Genomic DNA, 20282 nt, shown 5'->3' with positions numbered 1-20282 from the left:
TTGAGGATTAAATTGAATTGTTTATTTTTTGTCATTACCGGGAAAACCAGGCTTTAGCCCCGTCCTGCGTTCAGACGAGTCAGGCAGCTGTGGAGATGAAGGTGACAACATGGAGATGCTGGGATTTAAGTTCATGCCAGCTTCAAAGGTTGTGTGCTTTGTGAGAAATGTTCCTTCTAATTAGTGATAAAATGCTCATGTTTCCAATGTTGGCACACCCAGGTCTGACACTTTAGGACTCCAGAAGACAAAGTGACTTCTTGACTATCACATAGATATAGATACAGTTACATTTTGATGTAAATTACTCACAAGAATGAATTCAATGCATTTTCAGACCTTTCTCCTTGAATCCTGAGAGGTTTGACACATTTAAGCAATCATGTTGGACCTGTAAATCTTTAAAAAGAGAAAAATCATCCTTTAATCAATGACTCAAAAGTGAAAACCAGCCTGAAAAGTTTGTTTTGTCACAACTTCTTACCAACTTTTTGGATTTGAGCATCTTGAGTTCAATAACAAGCCAAAAATGTTTTTACTGTCCCTCTATTTCCAGCAGTCCCATGATCACCCAGTGAAATATTTGCACTCTGATAGTTTCATATCAAATGTGAATCATCATCATCCTTCTCTTCCTCCCTTTTATAGCATCCCGGTGGCACCCAGCAAAGTCCTAAAATGAAATCAGGCTCCTCCTCAATAAACGCTGATTTATGGGGTGAAGTTGGAAGGGGTTGATGATATTTCAGGATCTTGCTGACCGATTGGTCTGAGGATTCTGCATTTCCATAAACAGGAGCACCATATCCATATCTGATACCTCGTATATATACACCCCTGGGATGATTTCTTCCCACTGCCACTGGCCACTGCTGCCCTCCTCCTGGACTTTCCGTCTCGTCGTAGGTGAGACCAGTTTCCCTATCTTCCTCCTCCTCCTCCTCCTCTCTCTGCATGTCTGTACAGAGCTGGTAAACGGATATGAAACCACTGCTATGTGGAATCTTTTGGGGGAAAGCGCTAAGGTGATGAAAGTCCTGACCTCTGGGGTTTGTTAATAACTGAAGGGAAACATGAACCAGGGCGATCTGAGCGTTGTGTGTTTGAGCAGCGCTGCAGAGACTGAACGATGCTCTCATTTGATTTCTACATTTTGGGAACATTTGGCAGTTTTGCAAAGTTTTGATAAAATTTAGATGTATGAACGCAATCTGCAGAAGTCATTCTTTATTTAGTTATTTCATTAGGTTTATTTTTTTAGATGTTTAATTTCTTTTAGAAAAAAGCAAAAACAAAGCTGGGATATTTCTACTGATTTCAAGGTTAGTTTAAGAGTTTTCTGTTGCTGAAATTACTGGAAAGCATTTTATGGAACAAGTTTACTTTTCTTTCCTAAAATAATCAGAACAGTTGTTACTGCGATGCGTCTTACAGATTTATGTTTGGGAATATCTGTTCTTTTTCTGTATGTTTCTCTGTAAAAACTATTTATGAAGCATTAAAAGTAAAATCAAAGTACATTTTATTGTATTTTGTTGTTGACTGAGTTTTAAAGATCAGGATCTTTACATGTCCTGAAGGACGGAAGGAAAAAACATGGAAAAAAATGAGGTGTTATGATGGATATTAGTTTCCTTTTTGACTGTTTAGGGAATTTGTGCTCCACTGTTAAACATTTCTCAAGCTGTGAAGTCACTCTGCTATAAGCATCACAAAATGTAATTGTTTGTTACTTTTTTTTTTTTTTAAGTATATTGATTGGTAAAGCATGGAGCTGATTCTGAGTGTTTTATGGTTTGATTTGTGGACTGCACAAATATAAAAGTTCTTTTTGTTTTACAGTTTTAGAAGTTTTATAGCCTAAAACTATAAACCTTCTTGCCTTAAATTAGCTTCTTTGTGTCATATTTCAGCTGGAAAACTAAACCTGTGCGTTATTCTCATTAAATATATCTTCTGAAACTTGACTCTGGGACCAGCTGCCTTGTTTTTGGGGTGTGTTTACCCGCTGGTGTTGGCCGCAAAGCTGCTGCCGCAGCACATTCTGTTGGAAAGATTCTTCTCTGGGAAAGGAATTGAAGTGTTAACTCCCCAGGATATTTAGTTATGAACCCCTGTAAAGGAGCTTATCGCAGGCGTCAGTGGCCACATTTGACCCCAACCCCAAAGTTAGCTCTGTCATCACTCAGCTGCTCATCAACTGGCTGAATAGATCACATTTCATACAAATAAGGTGTCTCATATGTTTCCAACCTGATGAGTTTTTCTTCTGTTTCTTTCTCCAAACAGATTGTGAAGAACAGAAACCGTAAACATGTCTGAGTAAGTGCTGTCTCTTCATCATATATCAGTGATTTTAGTGGAGCAAGTATTTTACTGGACTTCACTGGATCAAATGAAAATGCTGAGTTAAGACTTAAAGTTAAGAACATAAGATTACTATGGATCTTACGTAGGAAGTAAACGTTAATAGAGGAAAAGAAGGAAGGAGAGGGCAAAAGAAGAAAAAGGAGGATGGAAAAAATGGAAAGGAAGACAAAAATTGACAAAAAAGAAGGAAAAACAGAAAAAGAAGAGGATTTAGAAAAAGGGAGGAATTTAAAAAGAAGAAATAACAAAAGCAGAAAAGAGAACAAAATGAGGAGAAAATGAAAATGAAAATACAGGAAAGAACAGAAAGAAGGAAATAAATAAAGGAGAAAATTAGAGGAATTACTAAAACAGGGAAAAAGTATGAGGAAAGGTCAAACAGACTAAAGAAAGAAAATGATCAGAAATGAAAGTGCAAAGAAGAAAATTAGGAGGGAAAACTTTAAAAACTTCATGTCATTTTCTTTCTAGCTGTGTTTGTACAGCTGTTTGAATTACTGCTGTTACAGTTGTGACAGAGACTGTTGTGTTCACTCCTCACAGAAAAAAGATGACTTCAAGCCGCAGGCATCATCTGAAGGTATGTCGTCGGCAGTCTTTCTGAGCTTTGAACGGTTTTATTACTTTAAAAAGAAAGTTGGCATGTTCTCTGTATCGACTGTAAATAAAAGATGGATGTTGATACTGTAACGTCAACCACATTAAGCAAATGGGGTTACCTAATGCTTATGTGTAGTTATTTATGAGCTAGTAAGATAATATGACAATGCAGCTGTAGTAATCTTTCTTTATTGTCACAGCAAACTGTAGATCAGTCCTTTGTGCGCTCCCCAACTCAGCTCAGATCAGCTGGTGGAGTTTCTGGTCTTCCAAGCACCTGTTGTCAACATTTAATTACACAGCGCCCTCTGGTGGACAGACTATGCAACATTGTTTGCATAGTTTTTTGTGTCCTGTCTCTTTGTTATTTTATTTTTTAATTTTCATTTATCTGTCATTATACTCACATACTGGCAAATATAGGCCAATATATCAGGAACCCAACCCTACTTTATTATCTTTCCACATACTAATGACGATTGACAAAATGACAAAATTGACAAAATGAACTCCAAGTGTTAAAAGTAACAGATAAGCCATAAACTCAACAGCAAAGTGTTTTCTGAGGTCACAGGTCAACTGACTCAAAGACTAGTTTCCCATAGACCTCTATACAGCCAAAGGTGTTTCTGCTGAACATTTTAAAGTATTCAGGTTTCACTTTCGCACTCAACGGTTCATTACTACTGACTTCTTGACTTTTCTTTTGTCCTGCAGAGTTTGATGCTGCAGATCGCGGCGAACTGGATTGAAAAGGAGAAACAGGAAATTGCAGCCTCTAAGCAGACCTACATGGCAGAGAATTGCCCCCCTCCTGCGCTGAGTGGAGACCAGGCAACTCTCATGGTGAGAGTCAAAGCTCAACTGAAAGCTGCTGAATGGAAATCATTCTGAATATTCCCTTTATCATTATTTCATGCAGACAATGGTTCTTTTATTTGAGGATTTCCGAATTCTTGTCAGCTCTTATTTATAATATTCATTTAGTGAGGATATTTGTAACTATAATATCCTCACTAAAGATGAGTCCTAAGTAACAAAACATTGGATGTGTCTGTTCGCTCAGGAAACCTGCAAAAAGTTGCACGCCCTCATCGACAAACTTGATGAAGAGAGGTACGACCTGGAGATCAAAGTGGGCAAGGCTGATAAAGAGGTACACTTCCACCTGCTCTGCAGAACAGACTGGCAGCTTTTCACATCCACAGAACGTGTTAACCTTGAAATCACTCAGTGTGATATAGTTGTAAACAAAACAGGAAGGCAGGTTGTTCTTTCACCTTCTTTCTTACACAAGATTTGCACAAGAGTTAAAGCATCAAGTACAAAGGTTCACTGTAATAATCAGGTTGGTAAGATTGGAGTAGGGCTACTGTATTAAAAGCCTATTTGAAGCTGAGTCAAGACAATTTTAGTTTTTATCTGTTCAGCTGCAGCTGTTTAATGTTCTGGGAGTCAATAGAGACGACATATAAAGAACAAATTGAACTCTGTGCTTGATCTACATACAAATTTGATATAATTTCAACAAATATAAATAGATGTCCCATATTAGTATCATAAATTGTTGCACATGAGAATCCACATTTCTTTCCATATTTCAAGGGTCTTTCAGAAATCATGTTATTTTCCTTAGAATTGACTGATCTGTGGTTATTTCATACCTATTAGTCTCAAATCTAGAACATTACCTCCTACAGAGCGGGTTAGATCTGCAGTGTAAGTTACCATGGTGATGTTCCCCAGGAAGAAGTGAAAGTAATACTGAGCACCAAGGTTAAATCCTGAAGTTATCTGGATGAGCACAAATCCTTTCTCTTTGTGCATGATGTCTGCTTTATTCTTTATTCTTGATATTTCCTACAATTTAGATGCATGAGAGATAATTTTTTTCTCATTAATAATGATTATTGATTAGACTGTTTTATTTTTAACATTTAAATATGGATAATAAAGTAACAACAAAATATATTGTATATTTAATTTCCAGCAAATTTTGTCATTTATTGTCACACCAAGGAATTTAATTTCACTCTATCTTAACATTTTATTTAAGTATCTAAATTTTATTTATTTTATACATAATACTTTGAATTGTCTGTTTTTCAAATTTAGTGATAATTAATTTATGTTAAGCTTTTTTTAATTTCTGAGTCCTGATCAAGTTGATCAGGTTCAAAAGTTGTTGCAAATTCTTCACAGAGCCGGAGATATTTGTGTAATCAGCAAATTAAAATAAATCAATAAATAAATCAGACATTCTAGAAATATCATTGTCTGAGTAGCAGTAGCAGTTTAGTTTTCATAAGCAGAGCCCCTCCTGCACTCCTAATGTGATAAACTCACATTACAGATAAAACACCGATGTAGGGTGCATGCAAAATGTAAAGCGTTTTCAGCGTTTCGCCGCTGGTTCTAAATGCGTCCGCACTGCTCTGCTTTCGACTTGGTTTCACCTTTAAACTGCTTGGTCGCTCGTAGATCGAGGACCTGAAAATCAAAGTGGTCGACCTGGCTGGAGTGAAGAAGCCCGCTCTGAAGAGAGTGCGCATGACCGCCGATGCCATGCTGAAAGCTCTGCTGGGCTCCAAACACACAGTTAACATGGACCTCAGGGCCAACCTGAAGCAGGTCAAGAAGGAGGTGAAAGAGGAGGTGAGTGTTTGCATTTAATATTTTAATTTAAGATTCATTTAGGAGGCTAGAAAGTCTTGACTGTCTCTGACTGTCACTGTTTTTCCTGCAGCCTGCAGAGGCGGTGGGCGACTGGCGTAAGAACATTGAGGACAAGGCTGACAGGAAGAAGATGTTCGAGGCCTCCTAAAGAACTGCTCGCTGCTCTTGTAGCTGTTCTGGGATGTTAGCACTTTTTATGGAATTTCTGGCATTGCTCATTGAATTGAAAAACCCCTTTTCTCATTAAATTTGTAAGTTTCAGCCTGCTTTGTTATTGTACATTTGTATAACTTTATAAATTTCAAAGGGTAAAAGCTGCTTAAACTTTTTTCATTAGTGTAACTTCCTGTTTCCATCTGTACTGATGTTCACTTTTAGCACCTTCCTGCTCCTAGACTTTTTGTAATAAATGTATTTAATTTCCTACCCCTGCTGTCGTTGGATGTTTTGTCTTTGACTCAGTGATGCACAACACTGCAAACTGAGTGCACAGCGCACTGTTTTCAAACTTTACAGTGCTGAGCTCGTCTTTCTATGTTTTTGTCCATGATTAAAGCAAATGTTGATTTGGAACAGAAACCACAGTACATTTTTTTCTGCAATGACGACATGCTGAAGTGAAGTTGTACATAAAAAAGCGTAAAAATTGAAAACAAAAACTTGCAGCTGATTGTTAACGAGTTCTGTTTGAAGGTGCTCTTTGTAGTGCTGTGCATGTCAGTGAGGGACAAGACACAATATCCATGTTTTTCCTACGGCATCATTAGTGTAGCAGTGATGTCGACTTGCAATTGGAAAAGCCATTTATCACTATATAGAAGGGGTTATAGTGTGTTCAGGGAGCTGTGAAAAGTGAATGTAATCTTTTCCTTTTTAATTCACACTTCACAGTATTTAGAAAATACAGGCCCCTCCCCCTTATAGACTGTATATAAAGCTGGACAGTGAATCTACGCTGGGTGGATTAGGGCCCTTCTATGTTCAAAGGAGTAACCTAGAATCCCACACTTTGCAATACTGAATTGATTTTATCAGACCACAGTTGCATTGTTAAAAACAGAATGCTACAGTTTCTGATGTACAAAAGCAAAAATGTCTGTGTTAGCAGGAAAGCTAACATTTACCAGAAGCAAGACAACTCCAGGATTGAGAAGCAGTTTCTCAATGAATCAGATAAACTGACCTGACAGTTGTCTCCTGATGTTGGGTAGATTCCCATTAAGCCAGACAGCCTTCAGTAGGTAAATGTGATATACTTCCAGTTAACCAAACTTTAAACTGAAGAAGGCTTGTGACAATATAATGATTTTATATTTTTATGGCAAGAAAGTACATCTTTATTGCCATAAGAAATGACAGGCAGTGCTATCTGTGGTCTAGTAAGACTGATGCATCTTTGCAAAGTTTGGTTATTTGATAAGAAAACTTTTATTTTTGTAAAGTTTTTTTTTCTTTTAACAGAGACATTTTTCCTTAAATCAGATCCTTTCTTCTCAGAATTACAATGTTGGGCCTAATACACTATCACCACTATCTCACACTGTGTAGAACTGTGGTCTAACCACGACAGTCTGGCTATGTTGGAAACTTGCTCTACACTTATCATTTATTAGATAAAACCTCTGCGTGACCATTCTTAGTTACAGTCTACAAAAACTGACAAAATGACAACATAACAAGAATGAACAAGAAATGAGTTCTGGAATTGAAAAATTAAAATTCATAATTTTTGTTATACATCTGAACATTACACTATAGAACTGCATACATACTGCATATACATACTGCATTTACAATACAGCTTCCCTTTTGTATATATATAGCAGAATGTAGTTGTATGTGGTCATGTGAAAGATCTCTACACTTTTTAAAAATACTTGTTCATGTAGAGTGTTTATTCTTAATTATTACTATATATATATCTATATATAGATATATATATAGATATTGAGATTTTTCTCAGATCTCTAGTAACATGATGAAGAACAGATAATACACACCTCTGACCACACGGGGTCAGCAGAGGATTTCCTGCACTGGACTTCTTTAAAGTTTTCTATCTGCAGTCCTCTGCAAACGCCATCAACTCATGAAAATGTATCCAGTCAAAATGTTTCAAAAGTAAAATTAGGATTTTCAGTCTATCAAAGCAGATCTGGGAGGACTGATCCATGACTTCTGAAACTCTTGAGTTTGGCTTTGATTTTTGACGATGATGCTAACTGACTGAACAGGATGGGTAACGTCCTGCTGTTTTTTAAGACGTTTTTTGTTTTTGTTTTTGTTTTTAATAAAAATTTTGGATTTTTGTGTTGATTACAAAACCACATTCAAATGGACATTTTCAGGTGAGTCACAGTTTTTATCATATTTGTCTTTCTTTGCCTTATATGTGAAAATGTTCACTGTTTCTATTTATTGCCGTTTTTAAAATTTCTATCTCTTTTTTCTTTTCAGTTGCTGCCAATGTAACGTGAGTATTTTAACAATGTCTGCATCCAGAAGTTCATACCACAGCAGCAGATACTGTGGATCACGGAAGTTCTGATTGTATTTTAAAGCATGTTTCTGCACAAATCTCTGAATTATTAAGGCAACGCACTCCTAATAACAAAGGGTGTATGTGCAGTTTAAGTGCATTCTTTCGTTTTGTAGATAATTGCAAAAAACCTCCAGAATCTCTGATCTATCCAACATTTACATCACAAGAAACTGCTTAAACACAGTGAAGGTTGAAGACAGACTCTATTTCAAATATTTAATGCTTTAATCTGATGCCCAAAATAAATGTTTTTTTTCTCTTTGCATCCCCTCGGTTTTGATTTCTTGACGTTGTCACAGCTGGTTTTGCTGATTTATGAATGCCCTAAACTAGAAATTATCCCAAACTTTAAGTCATATTAAGTATGATTTAAGTCTCATCATTTCCTTATCTCCCTGTGCATAGTGCCTCATGTCCAGCTGTCAGCCTGACCTGTCCCAAGGAGGACTGCTGACCGCCTTGGATTGACTATTTATGAGGTGACTGGTCAAAGGATGAAGGCATTTCAGGAGCTGATTGGCCTGGTCGGTCTCAGGGCTTCTCATGGCCATAAAAGTTGAAACCAAACCCCCGTCCAAGCCCATATATACCCCACAGAGTTAGCTTTTTAATCAGTGACTCCCTCACTGCGTCCCAGCCCTTCAGCCAGTCTCTGCCGGCCTCCTCATCATCACTTTGTAGGTGAGAAACTCTTTTACTTAATGCTTAAAGTGAAGCTGATCCTCACAGGAAATACAATTTAGTGAGTCTGGTGCAGATTAATCTCAACAGGTTAAAAAAACCTTCAATATATAAATCTTGAATGAATGTATTCAATAAGAAAATTATTATGTACAGAATTACTGAATTTTTCAATCATAACTGAGTAAAGTTTTCATATTTTTTGGATGTTTCCTGTTTATATATTATGGTTTTACCATCTTGCTCCCTTACATTATGTGCATAAAACTATAAAATCTACATAAAACTACTGTAAGATTAAAAAAACAAACTAGATTTCCATATTTATAAATAAACAAGAAACTGATTTATTGTTTCAAAAATGAGTTTTCCAAACTGGTTAAATGACATTTCTATCTCGTTTTCACACTGAACATCACAATTAAGCTCCTTCTTATTTTTTTAAATTATTAACATGGTATTAAAACTCGTGATTAATGCACATATAGTTTTATTCAACTGCATTAGAATCTGTAAATAAATCGACTCAAACAGTTATCAGCCTGCAGGGTCAAAGAACTGAAAAATCAGATGGTTCCAGCACATCCACCTGAGCTCTCCTGAAAGGCAAAAGGAAAGAGAAAATGTCGCTGCACCGAGATAATGAGCGATTGTCTCTGCCAGTAAAATAATTAGTAAAATGTGAAAGTGAATGAACTACACGTGTAAAAGCCTGCAGCAGTCTGATTCAGGTGTTGTCCTAAAGTTAATCAGCTGGGATCAAATGACAGAAAATATAAATTAAATCATTTTTTTAACAGTTTGATAATTTTCACATCTCAATGTCGTCCCCTTGGATTGCATTACTCTCCGACATGTGATGGTTGACCTTTGACACTGAGCCAGGATTAGCAGTGGCCCAGCTGGCACAAGATTCACCCTGAAGTTTCTATTCTTAAATGACCAAAAATGCACAAACCTCCTGTGGAGGCTGTCGGGGGAAGTTTCCAGAGGGAGACATCAAAAAAAGAGCAGAACAAAACTGAACTTTAAGAGTATTTGTGATGTACTTATTGATTTTAACACATATTTCTACACCAAGTTGCATTTTAATAGCAAATCTAAATTTATAAAAGCGTGGCTTGTATGTCATTATCCAGATAACAGAGTCCTGTGAAAAAACATCCCACGATTCAGCCTGTAAAACCATCTTTGGTAACTGACAGGCACCCAAACCTCAGCTCACTCTCTGGGCAGTTTACTTTTTTGGGAATAGTGTTGTTTTTCGTTCACATTCATTTTGTTCTCTTTATTCTTTTTAAATCTACTTTATGGAGTTTGTAGTGCAGTAAAAATAAAGACGAGATGTGTGTGCAAAGATGAGGTCAGAGGTGACGTGATATTTGGATTCAAACTATAATTGGAATAGATTTCGAATTCCCATATTTCCTTATATTCCTAATGCTGTCAGTACAAACAAAGGCAGCAGGAAACGTAGTTTTAAACAGCTCTATATTGGATTATTATCACGTTGATCTTCAGATCAGTATATTGACCTTGAAGAAGAGTTTAGAGGTCATATGTGGTGTGACATTTAAGATTTTTATATATTATGGTACACACCACACGTTTCAGTTGCCCATGGTTAACACATGACCTCTTTGGTGGAGGTAATAAATTAATTGAATTTACTGAATGTAATCTTTTGTTACTTACATTGTCTCAAATCTTTGCTTTCATTTTCTTCTTCATTTTTTCGGATTATTACCAGAGTCAGAAACCTGAAGGAAGCCACAATGTCTGAGTGAGTATGTTTATTCTGTGTAAAACACTTTGAAAGAGCCAATCAGGATATCACATTCATCATTTTGTGAAGAGTTTACATCAGAATACTCGAATGTTGTTTTAAATATGTCGCGTCTTTATGAATTAAAGGGGAAAGAAGATGACGTCAAGCCGCAGGCATCATCTCAAGGTGAGACTCTGTTAAGATTATCAGCGCTGCATCTACGTGGCCCCAAAAGTAAATGAAGCAGCATCAAGAACAACAGTACAACACACAGCAGTAATAATGTGGAATCTCTTTGTCGTCCTCTTTCAGAGTTTAATGCTGCAAATCGCTGCCAACTTGCTCGAGCAGGAAGCTGCTGAAATCATCGTCACCAAAGAAGCTTACCTTGCAGAGAACTGTGCCGCCCTCGACCTGAGCAGAGACCAGGCAGCTCTGATGGTAAGAACGTCAACCTCACTCTTACATGATGGGCTGTTTATATGACAACAACTGCATCTGTTTTTTTTCTTTTAATTCTCGACAGGACTTCTGCAAAAAGCTGCATCAGGCCATTGATAAGATTGATGAGGAGAGATACGACACCCAGGTCAAAGTGGAAAAGGCCGACAAAGAGGTGGAGGATTGTGTGCATCTGTCCTCCTTTTAGCAGATTGTGTGCTGCAGTATACTGCGTGGGTCTGTGTTTATCTGCTCTGTTCAGCCTTTGAGCTTCTCCTTTTGACTTCAGATCACTGAACTGAAGATGAAGGTCATCGAGCTGGCCGGAGTGAAGAAACCAGCCTTGAAGAAAGTGCGTATGAGTGCCGACGCCATGCTTAAAGCTCTTCTGGGCTCCAAACACACGGTAAACATGGACCTCAGGGCCAACCTGAAGCAGGTCAAGAAGGAGGTGAAGGAGGAGGTGAGTGTTTGCAGGCTGATTGTTTAAGAGAGCTAAAAACAGTTAACTGTTGCTGATGGTGGGCTGTGTTTGTGTCCTGCAGTCTGCTGAGGTGGTGGGCGACTGGCGCAAGAACATTGAGGACAAGGCTGACAGGAAGAAGATGTTTGAGACCTCTTAAAGACTTTCTCATCCAACTTTTGTTTTGCTCATTCTGGGATGTTACAGCTCTTCTTCACTGTTGCCTCTGATGTGCAATTAAATGTTCTTTTTGGAATAAGGCAATGCTGTGAAGCTGCACTTTTTTCAAGGCGGTCTTTTTTTATTTTAACGGCTAATTTAAGTTGGGCTAATTTATACGGGCTGTTGTATATTCACTTACTCCTGAGTTCAATCAGGTTCAATCAGAAATCTAAAGCAGGAGAAGCTTCTTTCCAGGTGTAAGATGACTTTAACATAACTTACATTTCCAAATAGGCAGTTAGAAACTGAGATGTGTTGTGCTGATGTTGAACCACCAGATGTCAGTAGAGAGCCCTTTCGTCCTTTATTTGCTGGCTCCGTTTTCTTCTTTTACATCTTCTCTTTTTAGTTTGAGTCCTAGAAGACTCAGCTATCTGACTCAAGACTCAACTTTTTTTTCGTCATACCTGGAAGTTATTGATCAATTGTTTGTAATCAAATCATATTTGATCACCAATAAAGCTGCAGCCACACAGAGTTCTACAAATGGTGAGTGCTGTTACTCTTTTGACCTTCATCACTCTTTGTTTAATCACTGCATTCAATTTGTCTTCATTCCTTACAATATTCACAGTTTTTATGTTAAATAACTCGTATAAATTAAGTAGGGATTTCTCAACATAGTTTATCGGGTATGTTTAGATGTTTAGATATCTTTCCATTTGTGAATGTCATGGCTGAGAGGGGAACAGCTAACAACGGTTGTGTTAAACATCAGAAATTGATTTTTTCTAAACTTTCAAGTGTTTCTCTTTTGATTTAAAGTTCTAAGGAAGAATGCAGTCAATCAGACTGTTTTCAGCTTCTATTAACAATAAATCAACAATAATAACAATAAGTCATCGTTAATGCATTCAGTGATAGAAACAGAACATAAAGAGCAGAAACAAAACGATGATTGGTCAAGTTACATTCCCTGTCTTACTTTCACTTTCCTGATTCCCTCTCATAGGCAGCGACCTGGTGTGATGAATTTCAAACTTAATGTGCATTTTAAAAAAACCCTCAAATACTAATATTTGGATAGTCAAAACAAAATCGAACATTTAGTACATTCGTATTGAAATATTAGTGCTTATTAATGTGCTTATTATAGGTAGTAGCACAGTGTAGTACATCAGTATTATACTGGTGTTGCATCTATATGTGGTAAACATAAATATCAAACCATCAAACATTATTTCACTGTTAGGATAATAATATGGCTTATATAATTCTTTTTTTTATTTGTAATGTAATCCACCAAAAACTGAAGGAAGGAAATTTTCTTTCGATTTCCGTCTGTAAGCAAAGAGGAAAAAGCCAAAATGATGCCAAATTAGTTGTTTTGCTTCATTTATACATTTTAACTTACATTTACACGTTAATTTGTTTCATTTAAATATTAGATTTTTATTTATGACTTTTTAAAAATTTTACAAAATATATGTCCAAATTTCAAAATGACCATCAGCATTATGGCTTCAAGCACATAAAACTCATCAGTATTAAACTGTCTTCTTAAGTCAGACTTTGTTTGATGCCATTTTGTCAGATTTAGTTTTGTTGTAGTTTTTCTGTTTTTGATTGCTCTGTATTTGGCACACTGACTCTACCAAGGGTGTGGAACAAAATCCACGGCCCCCTTTGCTCAAAGAGCTGATTTTAAGTTGTACTGGCTGTCAGTTTTTATGGTTTGATTTTGTGTTTAGCCTCTTAACGTTCACCACGTCACTGGTGGCCCATCGAGGGTGATGGTTCTTTTTGTTGCAACAATCCCACAGTTTATAGGGACATTTGCTGAAATTACAGGATGTTACCTTTGACATACAGTTGTACTTTCATTTCGGCATTAACATTTTAAAAAGGGGTGAATTTAATTCACCCTCCCTCTCCCCCTCACCCCTACACTTAACCCTTAACCTTAACCCTGGACAGGACATCAGTGATGTCATGTGCGTGAAGAGTAACTTGGTGCTGAAGCCTCATTTTAACGACAGCTGAACTTGATTGTGTCTAACAGCTTCAAATGCTGTTCTCAGAGCTCAGTGGGAATCAGTGAGATTGAATTACGTCAGCCACTCCGTTTGACTGTTGTGTGACAATTGCTTCGTCCCTCCGCTGGCCTCTGCGGGTGGGAACCTGATAGCGTCTGTCCAGCCTCCCGTCCAGCCTCTCATCCAGGGAGGCGACTTCCTCCAGTAGAAATTTATGAGGTTCCTCGTGGTATTTCTGGAGCCTGATGACCCACTGGTCTGAAGTAGCTCTGCTACCATAAAAAGGGCTGGCTTTCCTGCTGAGCCAGCACTTTATAGCCTATATACTCTGTTTAATCTTTACTGTTTGAGACTTAGCTGTGTCTCCCTCCCTGTTCTTCTTCCTCGTCTTGCTTAGTAGGTGAGAATTTCTCCTATAGCTTCACTCACTGTCAGGGAACAATACAGGGAGGGCTGCTCAAGAGGTGGGGGGTCCGGGCATTCTGGAGAGGCTTTTTAAGCACGAAGGACAAATTTTTTTGTTTTTAAAGATGTTGCTGCAGCTGTGACCTCTGACCTCTGATGTTGTGTTTAGAGAGAGAGAGAAGGAGCAGTTAGCTGGAGCTGACACTTACGATGGCTATTCAGACAGCGGACGATACTGGACATGCAGACGGGTTAAATGTGGATTTTGGTGTTGCAGAGCTTTTATTGATGTTTGCTTTGCAGCTTGCACGCTGTTGACGAAACTGTCAAGATTTGAGGCTTGAAGCAATGTTCGAAGATGCGTTTGTTTTACCACTTTAGCTTAAATCTGCACACAGAGTTGGTTGGAGTTTTTGGATATTATAGACCTGCCATTCCTCAAATCATTTAGAGATCACATCAAATCCAGATAAATCATATAGATCATACCATCATGAAAAAAATTGAGAAAATGGTTTTATTTAGAGGTGAAGAAGAGTCGTTTCCTGCACGTTCTGCTGACCAAGTTTAAGGAATGTGTGTTTTTCTATAATCAGTCCTAAATGATTTGAGTCTTTCTATGCATCTTTGAGCTAAATTAGTGACTCTTAGCTCACAGGACTCAGTTTGTGTCTTTTAGGTTGGGCTGTGAAAGTGAGGATTTGTATTTTGATGATGGATGCAGACTTTATTTTTAAAAAAGCCTCATTCTCCAGATGGTGACCTGGGCACACACTTTGGTGCCTGGCATGGCTGCAGGATGTTGAAATCTGTTAGCTGCTCTCACCGTGCACTCGCTGCCACACTCGGTTCATCTGCCGGTGACATTTAGTGCTCAGATCGTTGGCTCGCTCCAACAACTTAAATTCCAGGCAGAAATGTCTTCAGAGGGGACAACTGTCGAGCGCTCCTGGGTGCCTGACCCCTCCTGTCCAAAATTAGCTGGTTTGTGGCAGTGTGATTTTCCATGATAGTAAAGCACATCGTGTTTCTCGCTGGAGGTCAAAGGGCACCCAATCAATAACAGGTGTGTCCAGCTGAGCTGTGAGTCAGGCAGAGTCAAGGTTCTGTTACTTTTCACTCCTCGCATTTGACTAACGAGTGTTTTCTGTCTCTGCAGGGTGTGAAGATCACAAACAGCCAAAATGACTGAGTGAGTACAATTTTACTTTTTTCATTTTCTCCTTATTTGCTTGCCTTCCACCTTTTTTCCAAGCCTTCTTCTGTGTTTTTCCTCCTCCTCCTTCCTCTTCTTCTTTACCTCCTTTTGTCTCTCCCCCATCTTCTTCTTCTTTTCTTACTCCTGCTTCTGGTTCACCTTCTTTAAGATGATTGCACATGAAGCACTTATCAGTGGGAGTGAGAGGTGCTGACAGGTGGATTTGTATTGTCAGGTTTGCTGTGTGGCAGACGGGTTTAGGACCAAAACACAGAACTCCACAGACAAAATGTAAACTCCAAAAGCAGCTTTATTGCAGAACCTCAGAAATTAGCCACGAAACACACGAGGCACACAGCTTAAGGGAGAACATGACAAAAGGGAAGGGACGACTGAGACAATAAATACACACAGAGGATAACGAGGGAACAAGCCAACTGAACATGACACACACAGGACAAGGGACTATCAAAATAAAACAGGAACTACCTAACAGTGAGACCTGGACAAAGACATATGAGCTTGACACAGAAACACAAGCGAAGCGGAAAAAACGAGGGACAAATAAACCAGTCTGAAACCAAGAAATGCTGCAGTACCACCAGAACATGTGAAACCAGAACACAAACAGCTCTAAGACAAACTCTAGGTCAGCTGCTCGCACTTGGAACTGAAACCAGCACCGAATAATGTGACAAAGATGATCACAATTAAAAGCTAAAGAAAACTCAAAACAAACCCCCAACCCTGGGTCAGCGATCCATGACATCTATAGCTTCGCGCAGAAGCAGATTTTGTAGACATAGAAAGGTGTTGCGTAAAATAAGGAACTGAATTACCAAAATGCAGAAAAATTACAGTCGGTCATTTCAGCTCTGAAGGTAATTTTCTAATCTCTGTCTCACAGGGGAAAGAAAATGACGTCCAGCCGCAGGCATCATCTGAAGGTGAGGCTTAAACCTTTTGTTTTCTAAAACCTTTGAATTTTTGGAGGCTCTCTCTTCACTTTGCATGTTTTCGTCTTCCTGCAGAGTTTGATGCTGCACATCGCCGCCAACTGGCTCGAGCAGGAGAAGACAGACATCGCAGCAGCGAAGGAGGCCTACTTGGCTGAGAACTGCCCACCTTCTGACCTCAGCGGAGACCTGGCTGCCCTTACGGTTAGAACGAAACTGTGTCATATGCTTACACTTTCTTATGACCACAAGAAAACATCGGGGCGTTTTCCTCATTGTAGTGGAGCAGGTTGCAAAAAGTTGAGTTTAGGACATCAGAGGAAGGTGAAACATTTGTGTTATGAGCTGGTTAAATCTTACATTCCATTACATGTCCGTGATTAAAAAGCTATGAATATTTTCTAAGCAGTTATGTGACCTTATTTTACATTTAGCTGAAATTCATAATTTTCAAAATAAAAGTATTTTAATGCAATGTACTGATGCCAACCATTTATTTCTTACAAATTCATGTTTTAGCTAGAAACCACATCTATGAGGTAAAAGAGAAATAAACATGAAATATATATAAAATAGAGGAATTCAGATAAATACCTCCAAAGTGAACATCCATGCTGACTGCTAATGAAAAGCGTTCGTTCTGCACTTTAAAAGGACGCCTGCAAGAAGCTCCACGCCGCCATTGACAAGATCGACGAGTCGAGATACGACACCGAGATCAAAGTGCAGAAAGCCGACAAAGAGGTGAGAGTTTGAGCGAGATTATGGAAAACTCACTTTACTTTTAGATGTTTTTAATCTTAATGTCATCGTGTGTGCATGCTTTATTTCCAGATCTAGTTCCTTTGATCGTTCTCGACTGGGTAGGTGTAGATTTCAGTGCTAAATATCAGAATCAGAGGCTCTAACACTACTGAGTGACGACTGTGTCGACAGTCAGCAGGTCTTTTTTAATCAAAAAGTATGAATTGGAACTATTATAATGCATGTTGAGAGGCAGCTGGATAAGTATGAAAGAGCTGGAAGGAAAAAGGAGGCGTAGGTTTGATATGAGGGCATTTTTGATTTTCATAAAAGTCTGAAACTCAGTTAACTGTGTGCTGCTGGAACATGTTTCATGTGTTTAAAATGGTTTTTATATTCCTAGCTGCTAAATCAGTTCAGGACTGTAGGGGGCAGACGTCTGTCCCAGTTTTCATAGGTGATAGTTACAACCAGGACAGGTTGGCAGGCCATCACAGAGAGACACACAACCATTCACACTCACGTGAACGGTTCACAGCAGCTTAGAAACCTGGATGTCTTTGGAGTGTGGGAGGAAGCCGGAGTACCTGCGGATCTGACTGGCTGCTTTTCCAGCTTTTAACGAACGATTCTCGACCTCCAGATTGAGGATCTGAAGCTGAAGGTGATTGAGCTGGCCGGTGTGAAGAAGCCTGCCCTGAAGAAAGTGCGCATGTCTGCAGACGCCATGCTGCAGGCTCTGCTGGGCTCCAAACACAAGGTGACCATGGACCTGAGGGCCAACCTGAAGCAGGTCAAGAAGGAGGTGAAAGAGGAGGTGAGACACGAGGCTTTCACAGCAAGGAAATCGGCTTGTTTCATCATCACTGTGTCCTACTGCAACAACTTCAGGATTCAGTTTAACTCACTGGACCGAATTCATCGAAAGAAACAGAGCGTAGCCACGTGTTAGGAACTAATCTGAGGTGAACGCTGATTCAGCAGGTTTGCAGAGCTTCTCTCCGTCATTATCACGCGTCACGTTTGGCCCAGCAGCTCGATACAGTGGATCTCGAGTGATCTCATTATTTGAATAAAATAATTTAATTATTCTCTAAATTTAAATGATTTCTCTCTCTTCTCTAAAACTGTAAATCAGATTTCTGCTACACAAAATGAAATAAATAAATAAAACGACAGTTTTACAATGCACATAAAAAATGATCATCAGCAGTGAAGTTAGGCATGACATGCGAACCGTTATAGAGAGGAAAATTAAAACATAGAGGCCTAAACATTCAAATATTGTACAAGTTAGTGTTTCTCTTAAACTACATTTATTTATTTTCATTTTTATTTGTTGCACATGTTTTCATCTATGCACAGCTATCATTTGGGAGAAGACTGCATTGAGTCAGGCAAGCCTCAGGCACAAGTGTAAATGGTTATGGCTCTGTTATTATAGTTTTGGATTTTCTAATTAGTTTTATTTATTTATTTTGTTTGTTTTTTAATTTTATTTTGAAGTCAGTTTAGTTTCATTTAGTTTCCAGATCAGTTTAGTTTTTATTGTTTGAACATATTTTGCTTTTTTTCAGTTACTTCAACCAAGGAGGTTAAACGTTATAGGTTCAAGCATAAAATATAAAAAATATAAAATGTTTGGTCTCAGTTTGAGGTGTTGACGAGTTCTCCTCATTCTTTCCAGCCTGCAGACGTTGGCGACTGGCGTAAAAACATCGAGGACAAGGCCGACAGGAAGAAGATGTTCGAGAGCTCCTAAAAGCCGCCTGGATCGGCGGAGATGGTGGAGGTCGGCGGGGGCGTTTAAGACTGAGGTCTGAGTGACTGAAGGTGTCTCTGGGTCTCGTCTGGACCCTCAGGGACAAAAGTTCAGACAGTTTCTTGATGATTTTTTGGCTGTTTTTTGTCACGCTGTCACCCCTGCGCGTCAGAGAGACTGAACCAAAACAAAGTGAATTTAACTTCGTCTGCAGTTGAAACATCTGGCAGAGAAACGTCAGTTCAAAATGTACAGCTTTTCATGGAATCGTTAGCAATAAAAGTTTTGAAATAAGGATTAATTTGTTGCTACTTGTATCCACTTAGTAACAGTTTAATGCCCTTCAAATTGATTCCTTAACATTTTCACACTGACACCTTAAAGAAATTCGATTTTTGACAAATTTATTAGAAAAAAAAACATTTAGAGGACCTGAGCTCGTTCTGAAAGAGGAAAACTCATTTTCAGCTGAGAGAAGAGATTCTCCGACATGACTTTTCCAGTCTGCAGCATAAAAACTATAAAACTGATAGTTAAGAGAGCAAACAATGAAACTTATATAAATGATACTTCTTTTAAAAAAGTAATTACATTTCTAAATGCACAATAACATTTACAAAAGTTCAAGCAGTTTTTGCTGTTGAACCCAAAACATCATGTTTTCAGAGAGCAAGCAAAAAAAAAATCCTTTTTAGATATTTTCCACACAAAGAAGCAACGATTCAACCTTCTCGTCTTTCTAGTTTTCAAACAGTTTCTACATGTAAAGAAAAAACATCTGATTCCAAACAGTTTAAACTTTAGACTATTGAGATTATTAAAGTAAGTTCATCTTACCCTGTTGCAAGTAAAAAATCATGTTGCAGAAATGTTCACATGTTGGAAGCATTTCCATGTTTTTATTTTTAAACTATGTTAGCGTAGCTTTGTGTAATTTGTGGCTCAAAATAATCCTTCTTTAAATTAAGCTGGGCTTGGTGTAGCCCCTCATTTTAGGAACTTTCTTCTGAGTGGCTGTGAATCTCAAACAAAAGCTTTGATCAGCAGGTGGGCGGTGCTTATTTGGTCAAAGGGAGAACTTTGTGATGACCCTGTTAGGGCTAGCCAAGCTTAATGACATCATTCGGAGCCAATAATAGACACTTGTTTTGTAAACCCGGGTGTTTAGAGGAATCTGCAGCCTAAACTTTAAAACACATACACTGTCCTCGTTATTTGAAATTTTGGCCACTTTTCATAGAAAAATTCAAATTAAATAATTAAACAAAAGACATAAAACAGTAAAGAAGGAAACACATAATAATTTAACGTTGGGTTTTACAGGAAAGCTGAAGATTTCCATTTGTTGTGATGCTGCAGGGCTTAAAATGCTCCTTTTGAGTTAAAGATCAAAACATATATTAAATCTGTCCGAAGCCTTCTGAAGACATAAAACGTGTTCTGTTCATTCTCCTTTAAGTTTATTCCATATACACAAA

General features: G+C 38.3%; 4 protein-coding genes across 9 annotated transcripts in view; all 4 read left to right on the top strand.

Annotated features, from left to right (window-relative positions):
• Positions 1–2322, top strand: part of LOC147326720 (troponin I, fast skeletal muscle-like) — an 18375-nt gene extending 16053 nt beyond the window's left edge. For all 4 annotated transcript variants that reach the window (XM_086302064.1, XM_086302062.1, XM_086302063.1 and 1 more), the window contains 3 exons: positions 51–148; positions 649–906; positions 2290–2322. The gene's annotated coding sequence lies outside the window, so the exon portion shown is untranslated. The remainder of the gene's footprint in view (positions 1–50; positions 149–648; positions 907–2289) is intronic.
• LOC147326717 (troponin I, fast skeletal muscle-like) overlaps positions 1–20282 on the top strand; it is a 25166-nt gene extending 4884 nt beyond the window's left edge. Inside the window, exons 1-7 of one of the 3 annotated variants that reach the window (XM_086302068.1) lie at positions 14041–14139; positions 15304–15336; positions 16250–16289; positions 16374–16502; positions 16953–17042; positions 17686–17859; positions 18730–20282. In XM_086302068.1, the coding sequence (XP_086158194.1) occupies positions 15329–15336; positions 16250–16289; positions 16374–16502; positions 16953–17042; positions 17686–17859; positions 18730–18804 (516 nt within the window). In that variant the 5' untranslated portion in view covers positions 14041–14139; positions 15304–15328 and the 3' untranslated portion in view covers positions 18805–20282. Of the gene's footprint in view, positions 1–14040; positions 14140–15124; positions 15211–15303; positions 15337–16249; positions 16290–16373; positions 16503–16952; positions 17043–17685; positions 17860–18729 lie in introns of those variants that run through there. The other 2 variants (XM_086302071.1, XM_086302070.1) reach the window with 2 other exon arrangements.
• On the top strand, positions 841–5907 carry LOC147326719 (troponin I, fast skeletal muscle-like). Its single transcript, XM_086302067.1, has 7 exons — positions 841–906; positions 2290–2322; positions 2914–2950; positions 3688–3816; positions 4037–4126; positions 5452–5625; positions 5717–5907. The coding sequence occupies exons 2-7, from the start codon at positions 2315–2317 to the stop codon at positions 5792–5794; spliced, it is 516 nt and encodes a 171-aa protein (XP_086158193.1). The 5' UTR covers positions 841–906; positions 2290–2314; the 3' UTR covers positions 5795–5907.
• Positions 6042–12173, top strand: LOC147326718 (troponin I, fast skeletal muscle-like). Its single transcript, XM_086302065.1, has 7 exons — positions 6042–8869; positions 10620–10652; positions 10784–10823; positions 10950–11078; positions 11164–11253; positions 11368–11541; positions 11624–12173. The coding sequence occupies exons 2-7, from the start codon at positions 10645–10647 to the stop codon at positions 11699–11701; spliced, it is 519 nt and encodes a 172-aa protein (XP_086158191.1). The 5' UTR covers positions 6042–8869; positions 10620–10644; the 3' UTR covers positions 11702–12173.

Source organism: Aulonocara sp. 'chitande type north' Nkhata Bay, linkage group LG7, assembly GCF_057382095.1.
Source record: "Aulonocara sp. 'chitande type north' Nkhata Bay isolate Kocher_YH1m ecotype deep benthic linkage group LG7, A_spYH_male_GT1.1, whole genome shotgun sequence".
NCBI lineage: Eukaryota > Metazoa > Chordata > Actinopteri > Cichliformes > Cichlidae > Aulonocara > Aulonocara sp. 'chitande type north' Nkhata Bay.
Note: the sequence above shows the minus strand (reverse complement) of the source record. Positions and strands in the feature narration are given on the sequence as shown.